The sequence below is a fragment of the Artemia franciscana genome, chromosome 4 (assembly GCF_032884065.1).
Source record: "Artemia franciscana chromosome 4, ASM3288406v1, whole genome shotgun sequence".
In the NCBI taxonomy this organism is placed as follows: domain Eukaryota; kingdom Metazoa; phylum Arthropoda; class Branchiopoda; order Anostraca; family Artemiidae; genus Artemia; species Artemia franciscana.
In genome coordinates, this window is record NC_088866.1 from 53,843,396 (window position 1) to 53,860,073 (window position 16,678).

The 16,678-nt window shown below is 34.8% G+C and overlaps 1 protein-coding gene and 1 pseudogene across 1 annotated transcript in view; one reads left to right on the plus strand and one right to left on the minus strand.

The window, feature by feature from the left end:
- Positions 1-6,200, plus strand: part of LOC136025791 (uncharacterized) — a 48,260-nt gene extending 42,060 nt beyond the window's left edge. The window contains exon 8 of the mRNA XM_065701781.1: positions 5,508-6,200. Within this exon, the coding sequence (XP_065557853.1) occupies positions 5,508-5,723 (216 nt within the window). The 3' untranslated portion in view covers positions 5,724-6,200. The remainder of the gene's footprint in view (positions 1-5,507) is intronic.
- A 3,714-nt stretch (positions 6,201-9,914) lies between these two features.
- Positions 9,915-16,678, minus strand: part of LOC136026599 (putative ankyrin repeat protein RF_0381) — a 34,587-nt pseudogene continuing 27,823 nt past the window's right edge.

Below are 16,678 nucleotides of genomic sequence, written 5' to 3' on the forward strand. Positions count from 1 at the left end.
GATCTAGGCCAAGTTGTTTACAGCGGTGGCATTGGATGTAGAATCGTAGAATTTACTATTTAGGATGTAGAATCTACATATGGACCAAAGCATGATGAAGACGTGGAGGTCGGTCAGAAGTAAAACCATTATGAACCCGATAGCATGATACATTCTCAAGGTTAAATCTACTTCTTTTGAATTTTATTTTCCACTTCTTATTTTGTTCAATTATTGAAATTTGCTTGTCCAAAACTGTGTTTTTTAAAATAAATCTTGGCGAAGCTGCAAATTTTGAGGCAGTTTAAAAAATTGCTTTTCTTTTTATAGTCTTTCCTGTATTCCCTTTTCTTCCTTATAGCTTTTCTGTATTTCCTGACACCTTTATTTTTTCCTACACCTTTATTTTTCCTTTCCTGACACATAATTTTCATAATGCGGCATACTGTATGCCGCATTATGCGGCATAATGGAAAACAGAAGACAATAACAAAATTCACTGTAAGGCCTAAACTGTTTTGTATTTGACATCCCCCCCTCCTGTCATTGGATATTTGGAAACAAAATCACTTCCATTTTAATGAAGATATTACAAACCATTAAAGTACTTAAAGTGCATTTTCCAACTTATTACCATCACACCCCTTATTCTGGGAATCTACCTCAGAAAAAAAAAACTTCTAGCGGCATACTTGAACGAAGGTAGCTCTTTATGATATTACTTTCCTATAATACCATGGCAAAGAGTGCGTTTTGTGTTCATTGGTGTACGCCGATTATGTTTTCGTAAGCCGGAAATATTATTTCTTTGGAGCAACATATCCTCCCTTGTTTTTATTCAATAAAAAAAAACAAGTTTTTTTTTAGCTGCAAGTAAGGGGTGACATTAAAACTTAAAATGAACTGAAATTATTCCGTATATGAAAGGGGTTGTCCCCTCCCCAACGCCCCACTCTTTGCGCTAAAGTTTGACCCTTTGTCACAATTCTACTTTTTAAAACAATAAATAACTTTAGCGTAAAGAGCAAGGCGTTGAGGAGGGGACAGCCCCTTTTATATACGGAATAATTTCTGTTCGTTTTAGGTTTTAATGTCGCTCCTTATTTGCACTTAAAAAACTTGTTTTTTTTATTTAATTTCTGGACGTTTCTGAATTGGCATGTTTTGATTTTGGCTCACTGCACATGAATAAATAAAACAAAATTTGCATATTAATTTTTTGGCCAAATGTTTTTCTCGTAATTTTGATCGGGCGAGTTAAGAAAAAGAGTGGGGGACGAGGCCTAGTTGCCCTCCAATTTTTGGTGTCTTAAAAATACAAGTAGATTTTATTTTTTTAAACGTTTTTATTAGCAATAAACATACATACCTTACGAATTAACTTACGTAACGAACTTCTATATTTGCGTATTTTTATTACGTGTATGAGGGGATTGGCACCCTCGTCAATACCTCGCTCTTTACACTAAAACTTGAATTCTCTCCCAAATCTTTAAGAATAACCCCTGAATCACAAAGGCTGTGGAATAAATAGTTGAAATTACTAAAAATGCTTTAGCATAAGGAGCAAAGTATTGTGGAGGAGACAAACCAACTTATATACGTAATATTTTGTGTTCGTTTTAAGTTTTAGTGCTGTTCATTACTGGCAGTTGAAAAAAAAAATTATTTTTTTTCTCAGATTTTTTTTTTTGAATAATGCTAGAAAATCGTCCGCCCTCTTCATTCTCTTCCCTCTTGATAAATATCTCCATGGAAAGATCCTCCCATGGAACCCCCGACCCACACCCACCCCAGCGCAAAAAAGTCCTCCTGTAAACGTCTGTACACTTCATAACTCTTACTATATGTAAACAATGATCAAGGTTTATAAATTGAAGCCTTTCCCCCAGGGACTGTGGGGGATCAAGTCGTCCCCAAAGACAAAGTGATTAGGTTTTCGAATTAGTTGAACAGAATGGCTATCTCAAAATTTTGATCCAGTGACCTTGGGGGAAAATGAGTGTGGGAGGGGGCCTAGGTACCCTCCAATTTTATTGGTCACTTAAAAAGGCGCAAGAACTTTTAATTTCCGTTAGAGTGAGCCCTCTCACGACATTCTACGACTATTGGGTCGATAAGAACACCCATGAAAAAAAAAATAATAACAAACATACAAATAAACACGCATCAGCGATCTGTCTTATGGCAAAAAAATACAGAATTCCACATTTTGTAGATAGAAACTTGGAACTTTTACAGTAGGGTTCTCTGATACGTTGAATCTGATAGTGTGATTTTTGTTAAGATTCCACGACTTTTAGGGGTTGTTTCCCCTATTTTCTAAAACAAAGCATATTTTCTCTGGTTCGGAACTTTTGATGGGTAAGACTAAACTTGATGAAACAGTTCGTTACCACGAACTGTTTGAAAACCGGATGACTTTTACTACTTCTTCTGATAAGTTTCAAGCCATTAAAAAGAATAAAAAATCTTGAAATCATCCTGATTTGTTCTACTGTGTGAAATTTAAGCAATTAAAAACAAAGAAAAATTTTTAGCGACAAGATTAACGTCGAGGGGTGGGGATAATGATCCTACAGCTTTCTTGTTGCTTTGACCAGTCCCCCCCCCCAAAAAAAAATCTCCTGATTAAGAGTCTTACAGTGGTGAGCCATTTCCTTAGGGAGGAGGCAAATAGCAACTTGTATAAATTGACTTGGAAACCCAAAAAGCTGTGACTTCCTAATTGGCAAGTCTGACAGATAAGAACAGCTCCTTACTGTCGCGATTTTAATTGAACGACTAAAAGAATAACTTCATCCAGCTTTTTCTTTTAAAACCATCATCCCTATTTTTAGCTTTCCATAAGACATATTGCTTCCAGGACAACCTTAAGAATAACTTTTTGCGCTCACTCCAAAATATAAAAAGTACTTATATGAGGATCAGGTTTCCTGGAAGAAGTCAATCAAGCAAGGAAGATGACCCACGAAAATCAACAAAAAATTGCTTGTTTTTTACTATCGCTTGTTTTTCGATTCCTGAGCAAAGGTGTAATGCAAAGAAACAAAAAACAGTAAATAAATTCCAATTAACTTTGCTGAAAGGGCAATTAAGATGTAATGCCTATCATCGGTAGCACAATTGTGATGCCTGAGTAAAGACCTCTTTGGCTCAATACATTATTTATTTCTTCACTTTTTCATCGGACCACTGCGTATTGGAGGAGTTGTCGTAGGAACTTCCAAGGGGGCTCACTCAAAATAATCAAAAGGTCAAATGACTATATTGTCGAGGATAACGCTTCCAGCAATTGTCCCAGGGGCAAAGCAGGTAGGCTATACAAGTTACCCATTACTTATATTTAGGGCATTTATAGGGATGGGGGCCATGTTTAATCCTGGGTATCCAAAAGGCTGAAGGCATTAAGGTAAAATATCCAGAAAATGTTGCGGGAGAAGTTGAACTGATTCAAAACACAATATGCGCATGTAGGTCGTCAAAAGCAGTGAGGGAGTCGAGGATTTAAAGGGAACCATATCCCTGGATTCCATGACATCCCTATCCCTGCTTTTAAAAGGAACAGCCTTGTTTTGTTTTCTGATTATATGTAACAATCCAGCTTGCCTAAGAATATCTTTTAATTTTATTCTTCAACTGTGTGCGAGGAATAGAATACAAAGCAGAGAAATGTAATTTTTTTCCTTTTCGTTCGGAATAATAGATAGTTATGGACTGTTTTATATTTTTGCCAAATCAAAAAAAAAGAAACATGGGTACAGCACAATCGACATGTGATAAGGTGGAGGGAGGACTATTGGCCACTGTTCCATTCAGGTTAGCGATTAATCCGATGAATTAGCTTTATCTCAGGAATTCGATTAACACATTGAACCAAAAATCAATATTACTACTACTACTACTACTAATAACTCACTCCAGCACCAAGCCGCCTGAGGCCAACACAGCTACGCACGCTCCTCCTCCAACCTAATCTATTTAAAGCCTCCCTCTTTACACCCTCCCAGGAACTTCCCATTTCCTTTAAATCTTTATTTATGACATCCTCCCAACCCAGACAAGGACGACCTGCTTTCCTTGTAGCCCCAGACGGTTGGCCAAAAAGGACAATCTTCGGTAATCTGTCATCCTTCATCCGTAGAACGTGGCCTAGCCATCTCAACCTTTCTTTCATTATAGCCCCAGAAAGCGCGATTGAACCACACTTTTCGTACAACCTACTGTTTGAAATACGGTCAGTCAGCCGGGTACCCAGAACAATCCGTAGGCAATTTCTCTGGAAAGCATCTAGTAAATTTTCATCTGCTTTTCGGAGTGCCCATGCTTCAGAGCCATATTTGACCACTGCCATCACTGTAGCTTCCAATATTCTAATCTTGGTTTGTAGGCTTATGTTTCTATTCTTCCAAACTTTTTTTAACTGTGAAAAAACACCCTGAGCTTTAGCTATTCTACTTTTAACATCTTCACTGCTCCCACCATCTTTACTAATAATACTACCAAGGTAACTGAAGCTCCCAACCTGATCAATCTTTTCGTTACCTAATGTCACCTGTTCATCTTCACTTATTCCTAGCCTTAGTGACTTAGTCTACTTAACATTAATTTTCAATCCTATTTTAGCACCCTGAACTCGTAAAACGTCTAAAAATTCATTCATTTTGCTCACACTTTCATCTAATATGCTTAAATCATCAGCATAATCTAAGTCCAGGAGCGTTCTTCCTCCCCATTTGATTCCATGGTCTCCAATTGCCTTTCCTGTGCTCCTTAAGACGAAGTCCATCAAAATGATCCATATAAAGGTGGATAGAACACAACCCTGCTTAACTCCTGATTTAATACAAAACCAGTTGCTAACCTCGTTTCCTACCTTAGCCGCAGCAGTATTATTCTCGTACATAGCACAAATCACTTTAATGTATTTTTCTGGTATACCATATAACGATAAGACCTTTGTTAACGCTGCTCTATCAACAGAATCGTAAGCTTGCTCATAATCGATAAAAATAAGGACCAAAGGTGTTTGACAACGAAGGGACTTCTCAATTATTAACCTAAGAGTGAAAACATGGTCGACACATCCTCTACCTTTTCTAAAACCGCATTGTTCTTCCCTTAAAACTTTGTCTACAGCATGTCTCAGTCTAAAAAGTATCATATTACTCAGTAATTTGCTACCTACAGAGACCAGACTAATGCCTCGATAATTACGACACTCACTCTTGTCACCTTTCTTATACAGTGGTTTAATTAAGGTTTTCCTAAAATCATTGGGTACTTCCCCTTTTTCAAAAATCATGTTCATAATATTATGTTCATAATGTTGGTAAAAATCAATATTATATATATATATATATATATATATATATATATATATATATATATATATATATATATATATATATATATATATATATATATATATATATATATATATACATATATATATATATACAATTTAACAATAATTAAATAAACATATTTTAATTATAAAATTAAAAATACTTCTCTTTATATTCCAGATATGGTGCGACTTAGCTGAGAATGGTCGGTTAGATGCTATTGGCTTCGCAATTACTTGCTATCTAATTGAGAAAGAAGCCGATTTATCAAGACCAAACAAAGCGAAGAACTTACCTCAGGATTTTGTTCTTGAAAACAAAGTCAAAATCATTCTTGGGTCATACCGTCATGCCGTCAAAATCATGCCGAAAAAATATGTACTCGAAGCTTGTTAAGTAAATTTCGATGACTAACCTTTTTTGGATTACTGACTTTTTTTTATTCTTTATAAGTTTTCATTTTGCTGTTGAGAGAATTCAGAAAAATTAGGAGGGGGCAATTTTTCGCTAAATGTTCCATTTTTCAATGAAAATATTCTAACAAACGTATTTTTCAAAAAAAAAAACTAGGTAAGCTAAAGGCCCCCTGCCACCGCCCCCAACGTCACTGCTATTTTGCAAGAATTTTTTTTTAGCAGTTTCTCTTGCTGTAGGGTTAATTCACAAAAAAATTTTGGAGAGGGGAATCTTTTGATGTAACGTTTTATTTTTCAATGAAAATATTCTAACACAGGTTTTTTTTTCAAACAGGAGGTGGCAAGATGATTTTTGAAGGCAGGAGGCTTTACAAAGAACCTTGTTCCTGCCCCCCAATCTACGCTACTGCTATTTTGTAAGAAAATGTACTATATATAGTTTCACTATTATGTCTAAAGTTCTCGTATGATAATTTTCACAGGCAGGCAACCGGTCCTCCAGCCACCTTGCAGGTATGCCCCTAATAAAAAAGGCACTTGCACCTGAAGATGAAAAAACAAAATTAGACTTTATGTACACCATTAGACTTAATGAATCTTGTACATTTGCAATCAGCATAAAAAATCAATTTTTTTAATGTATCTGCTGTTATCAAGACTTTGTTTTTTAGCTTCGGTCACTATTGGTCCGAATCACTCCTTACTTATAGTTTGTTACTATGAACAGTTTGATACGGGGTTGGCTATAATCTTTTTGAGTGTATATTTATTTCGTGGCTCTTGCCGAATTGGCCTCTTCCACCATTTCAACCATGAATAATTTTTACGATTATGTTTAGGTGGATGATTATGTCGTTTAATTTTACATACCTTGCTACTCATCCAAAATACGTTGTATACCACCCTATTTAGCCTAATTTACTCTTAAATTATATTTTGGTTTTTTCATTTCATTACATAATGCTCATTGAAATTATTAGTTTTCACTCATCTTGCCTCCTATGATTTTTTTTTTTTTTTAAATTTACTCCATTGTTATCTTCATTGCTGTTATCCAATACATTGGCAGTTCTAGACATGAAGAGGGGGACAATGTTTGTATTTATATTTTTACAATCCTGTGGTATACCTACCCCCCGCCACCGATTATGGGGCCTAAAACCTGTACTGATTAAAATCGAAACTAATTCTTAATCCGAACAAAAATGGAAACCCCCTCTCCCAGTTGAAAACTGCTCCCAAGGAACATTTACCCATGGAGAATGTTTCCACTGATAATCGCTCCTCCAACGGACAATTCCAACTCTTACAACGGACAAATCTTGCAGACAATTCCAAACCTGCTGAAAATTTAACCGAAGAATATCCCCGGAACACCTCGACATGTAAAATTTAGTTGGCAAAGAGAAAGTGAGACAAATTCTAAATTTTAAATCTTTCAAAGGAAGCTATCTGATAATTATGGAAAAAAATTTTCCCGAAAAGAAAGCTAAAAAGTGTTCAAATGATAAACCCTGCGTTAATGAACCTCTAGAAGCCAAGATTAAAGAAAAAATTCGTGTACTTCGTAATGAAAAAAAATATGAAGCTAACCATATGCGTAAAATGATAAAAAAAAAACAAATTCGAAAAGTAGCTTCCACGTACTATAAGAAATACTATGAAGGATATTTTTAATTATAACCCCAAGAAGTGGTATGATCTAGTTCAAAAACTTTCTGGCAAGTAAATTAGTTATTGATTTCCAGCTTGATGAGCCTAGTATTAAAACTGCTAATGATCTCAATAAACACCACGCCAAGATTGTCCAGGCATTACCTCCACTTTCCACAGAGACTCTTGAGTCTATTCCCCATAGTCAGGATGAAAACCATCCCCATATATCACTAAAAGATATCGAAAAGGAGATAAATAACCTAAGAAGGACAAGTACATGCCCATCAGAGATTCCGATCGTACTTGTCAAAGTCTTCGCTGACAAGCTGTCCTTACCACTGGCAGATATTTTCTGCATGATCACTGAAAGTGGATGCTACCCTGACACCTGGAAGCAAGGATTCGTGACACTGATTCAGAAGAGGGGCGCTGAGGAGGGTTTCAATGGGGTTTGACCAATTACGCTCACCTCAGTTTTTTCAAAATTATATGAAAACTTTCTGACTGATTGGCTCAAATCAAAAACTGAAGAAATTCTTGACCCAAAGGAATTTGTGAATCAATGTGACCTTTCTACTACTCATTATCTTGCAAGCTTACTGGATACAATATATAAAATTTGGATAACCCTGATGCTTGGCTAAATCTACTTCTAATAGACCTCCAAAAATTTTTTGATATGATTAACCACAATGTTTTAGTTGAAAAACTCCTAAAAGAATTTCATGTTAACCAAAACCTTGTTAGAATACTAGCGTCTTTCCTTTCCAGTAGAACTCAATGTGTAAAGAATAAAAATGTAAATTCAGATCTTCCAGTTTACTGTGGTGTGACCCAGGGTACCCTCCATGGCCCGCGCCTGTTCCTGAATATGATAAATGGACTTGCTACTGAGCATCCTGACCGCTGGAAATTTGTCGACGACATGTCCTTACCGAAAAAATGCCGGAAAATTTAAGGAGCTCAGTCATGGAAGATATTTCCAGTGATGCTGCACAGGCCGACATGATTGTGAATGCCAAAAAGTTAAATATCATGACTATCAGTTTCTTGAAGAGTACACCTTCAGTCAAGCAACCAATCCCTCTGGAGATGTCGGTCGAGCAGTGCAAACTCCTCGGTACCGCTATCTCGAGCGATCTGAAGTGGGAGGTCCACGTTACTAACATCACAAAGAAAGCTAATTTGGCACTTTCTACGCTTAAATTTTTCTTCAAGTTTTCTTGCCCTGCATTCCACCTTTTAAGAATTTATTCAAGTTTCATTCGCTCTGTTCTTGAATATTCTTGTCCAGTTTGGGATTTTGGCTTAACTACTTCCCAATCTTATTCAATTGAGTCAGTCCAGAAGCGAGCATTAAGAATTATCTATGGTCACGGTCCCGAACTCCCATATCACTTTCTATTTAAGCATTTCCAGCTCACTTCCCTATCAGAGAGAAGAACCCTCCTGTGCACCCGGTTTGGCAATAAATCCAAGACAAACCCCCGTTTCCAAGATTTATTCCCCTACCCTTTCAACCTCTCCCACCAATCCACGAGAGATAGAGGAAGAGTTTCATTCCTGCATTTGTAAACATTATTAATTAGTGAATTTGTTGTATTGACGTATTGACTTATTGTTGTATTGACTCAGTTTATTAGTTGATGATTATTGTTTGTTTGTTTTTCAATCTGACAAGTGTCTGTATGACACTGTGTGTGTTTTTCTCCCTTTTTTTTATTTGACAAGTTTTATCTGAGTGTAATACCTGACGCAAAGCACTAATTCGGTGCCACACGGTGTGAAAGTCATTTTTAAAATAAAAGTCTCTTTTTAAAATAAAATAAAATACATAAAATAATATGTATGTTTTTTTTTAATTTACAACATGGTTACCCGTATTGTTTTAATCAAATACATAGATGGTTCTATGTCTTGGCAGTGGAGGGGGAATCTTATATTTTATATATTTACACTATTGCAGCGTATCTCCCATTCCCCCCAATTATGAGGCCTATAACCCCTATTGATCAAATACTAAACCAAATTAACTTTTCGACCATGTTGAACAAAATGGCTATGTCAAAATTTTGATCCAGTTACTTTGGGAAAAAATGAGCGTGGGAGGGGGCCTAGATGCCCTCCAATATATTTGGTCACTTAAAAAGGGCACTAGAACTTTTAATTTCCGTTAGAATGAGCCCTCTTGGGAACTTCTAGGAACACTGGGTCAATTCGATCCCCCCCCCCAGGAAAAGAAAAAACAAATAAACACGCATCTGTGATCTGTCTTCTGCCAAAAAAATACAAAATTCTACATTTTTGAAGATAAGAGCTTGAAACTTCTACAGTTGGGTTCTCTGATACGCCAAATTTCATGGTGTGATTTTCGTTACGGTTCTTTGACTTTTAGGGGGTGTTTCCCCCTATTTTCTAAAAGAAAACAAATTTTCTCAGGCTCGTAACTTTTGATGGGTAAAAATAAACTTGGTGAAACTTATATCTTTAGAATCCGCGTAAAAATGTGATTCTTGTGATGTAAGTATTGGTATCAAAATTCATTTTTTAGAGTTTCGGTTACTATTGAGTCGGGTTGCTCCATACTACAGTTCGTTACCACGAACTATTTGATCTATCTATCAAATTATTTTTTTCAGGCAAAAAAGATTTTAAATTTACTGTACCGTGTAATATATGAAAAAAATAAATAAAATTTATATAGAGAAATGCTCTCAACCATATTGAACGCAGTACACATAGCTCTTATAACTCATCTCTTCTTTTCTTCTTTCAATAAGTGATTTTTAAATTCTAATTCCAAGCTTTCTACCTTATTTAATATTGTCCATCTCTGAGTTCACTGTGTATACCTTTTATTCCCCGAACATGACACTCAAAATTTTCTAAAACTTACCCTTGCACACAAAATTACAGTCCAATTGCGCAAATATAACTTTATATTAGAAGTACTTAATTATACTCTTCCTTCTTAACTGATACAATCAGGCTCAAAAGCATCTATCAAATTAATCAAGTCTTCATTACTTACATAGTTCAATATTTTTTCAGCACATGTATATGGTAACTCAGTATAGCGGTTAAAGAGAGAATTGAAACATATACTGGCCGGTTCAAGCAACTTGTTCCTTTCCAAACCCTTTCTGAATTGACTTTTTAGTATGCTATCATATGATAGAAATTGCGTTCCATAGCTTGAAGCTGTTTTTGAAACTTCCACTACATTTTCATTTCTCATACATGCTGCTAACGAGCTTGTTCTTTTTACCAAAATGTCGTAAAATGAAATATTGGAATTAGCAATTTTCTCATTCCTCATTTTTGATAGTTCTCTCAAATATCGATCCTGAGTTTCCCTTTCAACTTCAACATCTGAATAAATGTCTTTAGTAATTTCGCTGTACCATCGTAGATTATTTTCACTTACATATAAATTTGCCGTTTTCATTTTAACTATCAGGCAAGCAATAAGTTCAGCAATTTTTCCCCCCGAATAGCGATTAATTCCACAAAGAGCTGTACGACCTTTTTTACTCATAACGTTTATGTCAGACCCATGTTTTAGAAGCTCATCAACAGCTAATATATGCCCCTTAAAACAAGCATAGTGAAGTGCTGTTCTGCCATAATTATCTTGAGAGTTAACTCTGGCACCATATTTTAGCAGCAGTTTTATAGCGTTCCTGTGTGAAGAAACACAAGCATAATGAAGTGCTGTTTTCCCTTTATTATCTCGAGAGTTAATTCTGGCACCATATTTTAGCAACAGTTCTACAATTTCTATGTGATGATTTTTAACCGCAATGTGGAGTGCAGAAATTCCATCGTTATTCTTCACATTTACATTAGCTCCTTTATTCAGAAGCATTGTGCAAATTTTTACATTTCCTATAAATGAAGAGAGATACAGAGGCATGTCTCCATTTTTTTTTTCGAGGTTAACATTTGCATTATATAACAAAATCGTTTCAACGACTTTCACATTTGGTTTTTGAATGGCAAAATGAAGAGCCGTTTCGCCTTTTATAGTTTGACCATCAACATCAGCACCACATTTTAGCAACAGTTTTACAATGTTCCCGTGATGATTTTGAGTTGCAATGTGGAGTGCAGAAATTCCATCGTTTTTCTTCGCATTTACATTAGCTCCTTTATTCAGAAGCATTGTGCAAATTTCTACATTTCCTGTAAGAGCAGAGAGACAAAGAGGCATGTCTTCATTTTTTGTTCCGAGGTTAACTTTTGCATTATATTCCAAAATAGTTCCAACAGCTTTTACATTTTTGTTTCGAATGGCAAAATGAAGAGCTGTTTCGCCATTTATAGTTTGAGCGTCAACATTAGCACCATATTTTAGTAACAGTTTTACAATGTTCCCATGATGATTTTGAGTTGCAATGTGGAGTGCAGAAATTCCATCGTTTTTCTTCGCATTTACATTAGCTCCTTTATTCAGAAGCATTGTGCAAATTTCTACATTTCCTGAAAATGAAGAGAGATGTAGAGGCATGTCTCTTTTTTTGTTCCGAGGTTTACATCTGCATTATATTCCAAAATAGTTTCAACAACTTTAACATTTTTGTTTCGAATGGCAAAATGAAGAGCTGTTTCGCCATTTATAGTTTGAGCGTCAACATTAGCACCATATTTTAGTAACAGTTTTACAATGTTCCCATGATGATTTTGAGTTGCAATGTGGAGTGCAGAAATTCCATCGTTTTTCTTCGCATTTACATTAGCTCCTTTATTCAGAAGCATTGTGCAAATTTTTACATTTCCTGAAAATGAAGAGAGATGTAGAGGCATGTCTCCTTTTTTTGTTCCGAGGTTTACATCTGCATTATATTCCAAAATAGTTTCAACAATTTTAATATTTCCGTTTTTAATGGCAAAATGAAGAGCTGTTTCGCCCTTTATAGTTTTAGTGTCAACATCAGCGCCTCTGTTTAGAAGCAGTTTAGCTATTGCGGCCTTAACCTCAGCACTTTTACATTTACGTACCATACCAAAACCATTATTATATTGTAACGCAATAAGGTGTAATGCTGTTTGCCCATATTTATCAGTAGCGTTAACATCAGTATCATATCTCAAAAGAACCTCAACAATTTCCACGCATTCCATTTCAATAGCTTTGAACAAATCAGCTTCATTGCTTATCAATAAATTAGCCATTTCTTTCTGCTTATGGCTTCTCCACTCCTTTTCAGCAATTTTTGGGGTATTACTGGTTAAAACTTCGGCCCTTGATTTAAATCCTCTTTTCTAGATGAATTTTCGTGATTACCCCTGAAAAAATAACGTTATGCTACAGAAATATAATATTTATTTTTAAAATATAATATTGATATCATATAATTACATAAATATAATATTTATCGTTTAAATTGTTTAAATGACGTTATCATTTAAATGATGTTATCGTTTAAAATATGTCTTAATATTCTTCTCACATGTCTGTAGGTTATCGACTAGAGGCAGAGAAACAAGAGGTGGTTAAAAACATTAGGGAATAAAAACATATTTACTTATAGGTGTGCAGAACAATCTTGACGGTCAAGATTCATTTAAGAGTGATTTAACTTAACTCAGGAATTTGATTTCATTGAACAGATCTCTGGGAGGGGCCACGCTAGCAATGCATGCCACATTTGAGAAGCAAGAATACGTTTAAAGTACTGATCAAAAAAGTGATACCATAATATGGCTCTCACGATTACTTTCTAATTCTACTAAAAAATATAAATCATATAAATCTATTGAATGCTTAACTCTCTACCTCTTCTTATGAGGTTCTAATTCTTTTGGAATTCTTTATTGCAACTTTATCATTAGGAGCCGAGGATCAGAGCTCAATAATCTAAGTGACTAATAATACAAAAAAATTAATCAATTGTTAAATTTTTATGATTGGTTTAGTTGAAAAACAAATAAAATAACACGTTAGGCTTATTTGTACTATAATACTACTACTACTACTAATAACTCACTGCAGCACCAATCCGCCTGAGGCCAACACAGCTACGCACGCTCCTCCTCCAACCTAATCTATTTAAAGCTTTCAATAAGTGTTTTTTTAATTCTAATTCCAAGCTTTCCACCTTATTTAATATTTCATTTAATATACACCCTCCCAGGAAGTTCCCATTTCCTTTAAATATTTATTTATGACATCCTCCCAACTCAGACAAGGACGACCTGCTTTCTGTGTAGCCCCAGGCGGTGGGCCAAAAAGGACAATCTTCGGTAATCTGTCATCCTTCATCCGTAGAACGTGGCCTAGCCATCTCAACCTTTCTTTCATTATAGCCCTAGAAAGCGGGATTGAACCACATTTTTCGTACAACCTACTGTTTGAAATACGGTCAGTCAGCCGGGTACCCAGAACAATCCGTAGGCAATTTCTCTGGAAAACATCTAGTAAATTATAGTTGTACTATAATGAAAACTAAATATATTTGCATTTATCCGCTTAATTTTTTTTTGTATTAAAAATTCAGCATTTTCATGAGTACTTTCCATTCATCTTGATTACCACGGTAATTCTTTTTCAAGTTTTTTTTTTTTTTTTACGAAGTAGGTCAAAACTTGCAAGTGGAACTATGGTATGACTAATTAATTTGTAAGAAATGTATATCAATTTAAAAATTTTAAAAATTATGTAGAAAACAAACAAGGCAAATAAATAAAAGTATCCCTTTACAACCATTTAATGAAGTGTAACAAATGTAGATCATCCCTAAGATTGAAATGAACAAAGCTTCAATTATGAATCTGTTTTCTTTAAACAGACTGAAGGGGCAAACCTCCAAGATATGACAAATTCAATCTCACTTTTGATCTCTTTCTTTTTCAATAGGAACTTTCTTTGAATTTTTTTCAACCAAGTAAAAACAGTAGGGACATGATCAGGTATAAGTGACCTTCCACTAAGCCTACATACCTAGGGGAAAATTGTGCAGCTATACTAATAATTGGTAAATTTTTTGTTGTTCATATGTTTGATTTACAAATAAAGTGAACATACTCCTTGATGTCTTTTTATGTTTTTTACAAACATAATAAGTGCTTCAAGTACAAGTTTTTGAGCTCTTGAAAATCACCAAAGTATACTCAAATAGTTTTTGGGTATAAAAAAGCTTAAAACATTGGTCTCAAACTTACTGTTTCATTATTAATCCATTTTTTACATGTTGTATAATCTATGAGCACTGATTTTCCACAATTAAGTTGGATTAATAAATTTTACAATATTATGCTGTATTTCTTCTTCTTTGATGCCAAATTTTCAATTAAGGTACGTGTTTTTGGTCATTTTTGACAAAATAATGTATGTTTTTCACTGCCAAAATTTGTTAGGTTAAATAAGGCCAAAAAGTGCTTAAACTTGAACTAGCAAAATAAGCAATTATTATATTTGTAAAGAACATACAAAAAGGCATCAAGTGGTATATTCACTTCATTTGTAAATCAAAATATGAACAACAAGAAATTCACCCCTAACATGCCTAATTTGCAAATATATAGCCCAAATTATATATTTCCAATGTTTTCTGCCACCTTTTACTTGTTTTTCCAGTTCTTGTTTTGCCACAGTTGTCTCAATTAACAGGTACTAGGGTTGAGGGATAGATTGGCAGAATCATTAGAAAATATGTAATTTCAGCTATAGATTTCCATATTAGGAGGGTTGGGGCTAAAGTAGAGCAGGGCTGCATGTAGAATGTGCATGTAGAAAGCTATAATTATTATGTAAAATACAAAGAATCATCTTTTTTTAACAGGTTTTCTTCTATAGGTCTACAGGTCCTTCTCTTGGCTTATACCACATCAAGCATTATATAACCAGAGAAGAATAAGTAGCAAAAAGCTATATATACATAAGCACATGTTATTTAACAATGACTTCTCTAGTGCTTAACTATGACCCCTTAGTAATATTAACAAGAAATGAGAGTAAAACTGGTGCAAACAGTATTACTGGCTTTCATATAAAGTGAATATACCACTTGATGCCTTTTTTTATGCTCTTTACAAATATAATAATCGCTTCTACTGTAAATTCGGATTTAAGCACTTTTTCTCCTCTTGACCTCTTAAAAATGACCTATAAATGGGGTCATTACAAATCTTTAATAGTTTAGAAACAAATTTGGGCTATATATTTTCACATCAGGGGGTGGGGGTAAAGCATAGCATATATTATATACATAAACTAACCGTTGCTGTTTTTTTTTTTTATGTGTTTGTACACATAAAATTTTAATGAAAAGAGAAATCACCAATGCAACAGCACACACATAAAAAAAAATTCCAGCAATGGTTAGTTTACATATTTAATATATGCTATACTTTACCCCCACCCCCTGATGTGCAAATATATAGCCCAAATTTGTTTCTAAACTATTACAGATTTGTAATGACCCCATATATAGGTCATTTTTAAGAGGTCAAAAAGTGCTTAAATCTGAATTTGCGGTAGAAGCGATTATTATATTTGTAAACAGCATTAAAAAAGGCATCAAGTGGTATATTCACTTTATATGAAAGCCAGTAATACTGTTTGTGCCAGTTTTACCCAATGGTAAAACTGGTGCAAACATATATAGGTAACAGAAAAAGTGAAATTTAGTGTAAATGACAATCAGGAACTGGATAATCGCTCAAGGGGGCGAAAAACAGGGCTATATAATTGGAGTTCAAAGAACGTAGTGATTTTTTAGTGAAAAAAAAACACTTCCCTGGCTAATTTAGGACTTTGAATTAATTAGCCTACCAAAATTTTCCTATCCTATGCAATTGAAAGAGTTTTCGCTTTTCAGAGCATTAAGACAATTTATCACAATAAAAAATATCCAAAGCATCTTGAATGGAATGACTTAAAAAGGCAAATGACAACCACAATTTGAAATCTTACAATTAAACTTCTGGCCACACAAATTGTATTAGGCTACCCAGCTCTGAAATAATTGCTGAAGGTGTATTTGCCTGTAAAATTAGAAATAGGCCCGAAGTCCCAGCCTCTTCCTTGTCAGAACTTCACATAGCATTAAAGCAATAATTACACGCGACCAATGTTGTTATTCTCGCAATTAATCTTGCCGTTTTAAGTGACACGTGGCCAGACAAGTATTTGTTGCTAGCTTTTAGGGGTTAAACCTCGATTAGTAAAAATCCCATTGGACAAGTAAACAAACACAAGGCAAGTTCACCGGAAAGAAATAAATGGTTATAGCAACTAGCAAAAGTTGCAAACCCCTCATCGCTGAAGATGACTGT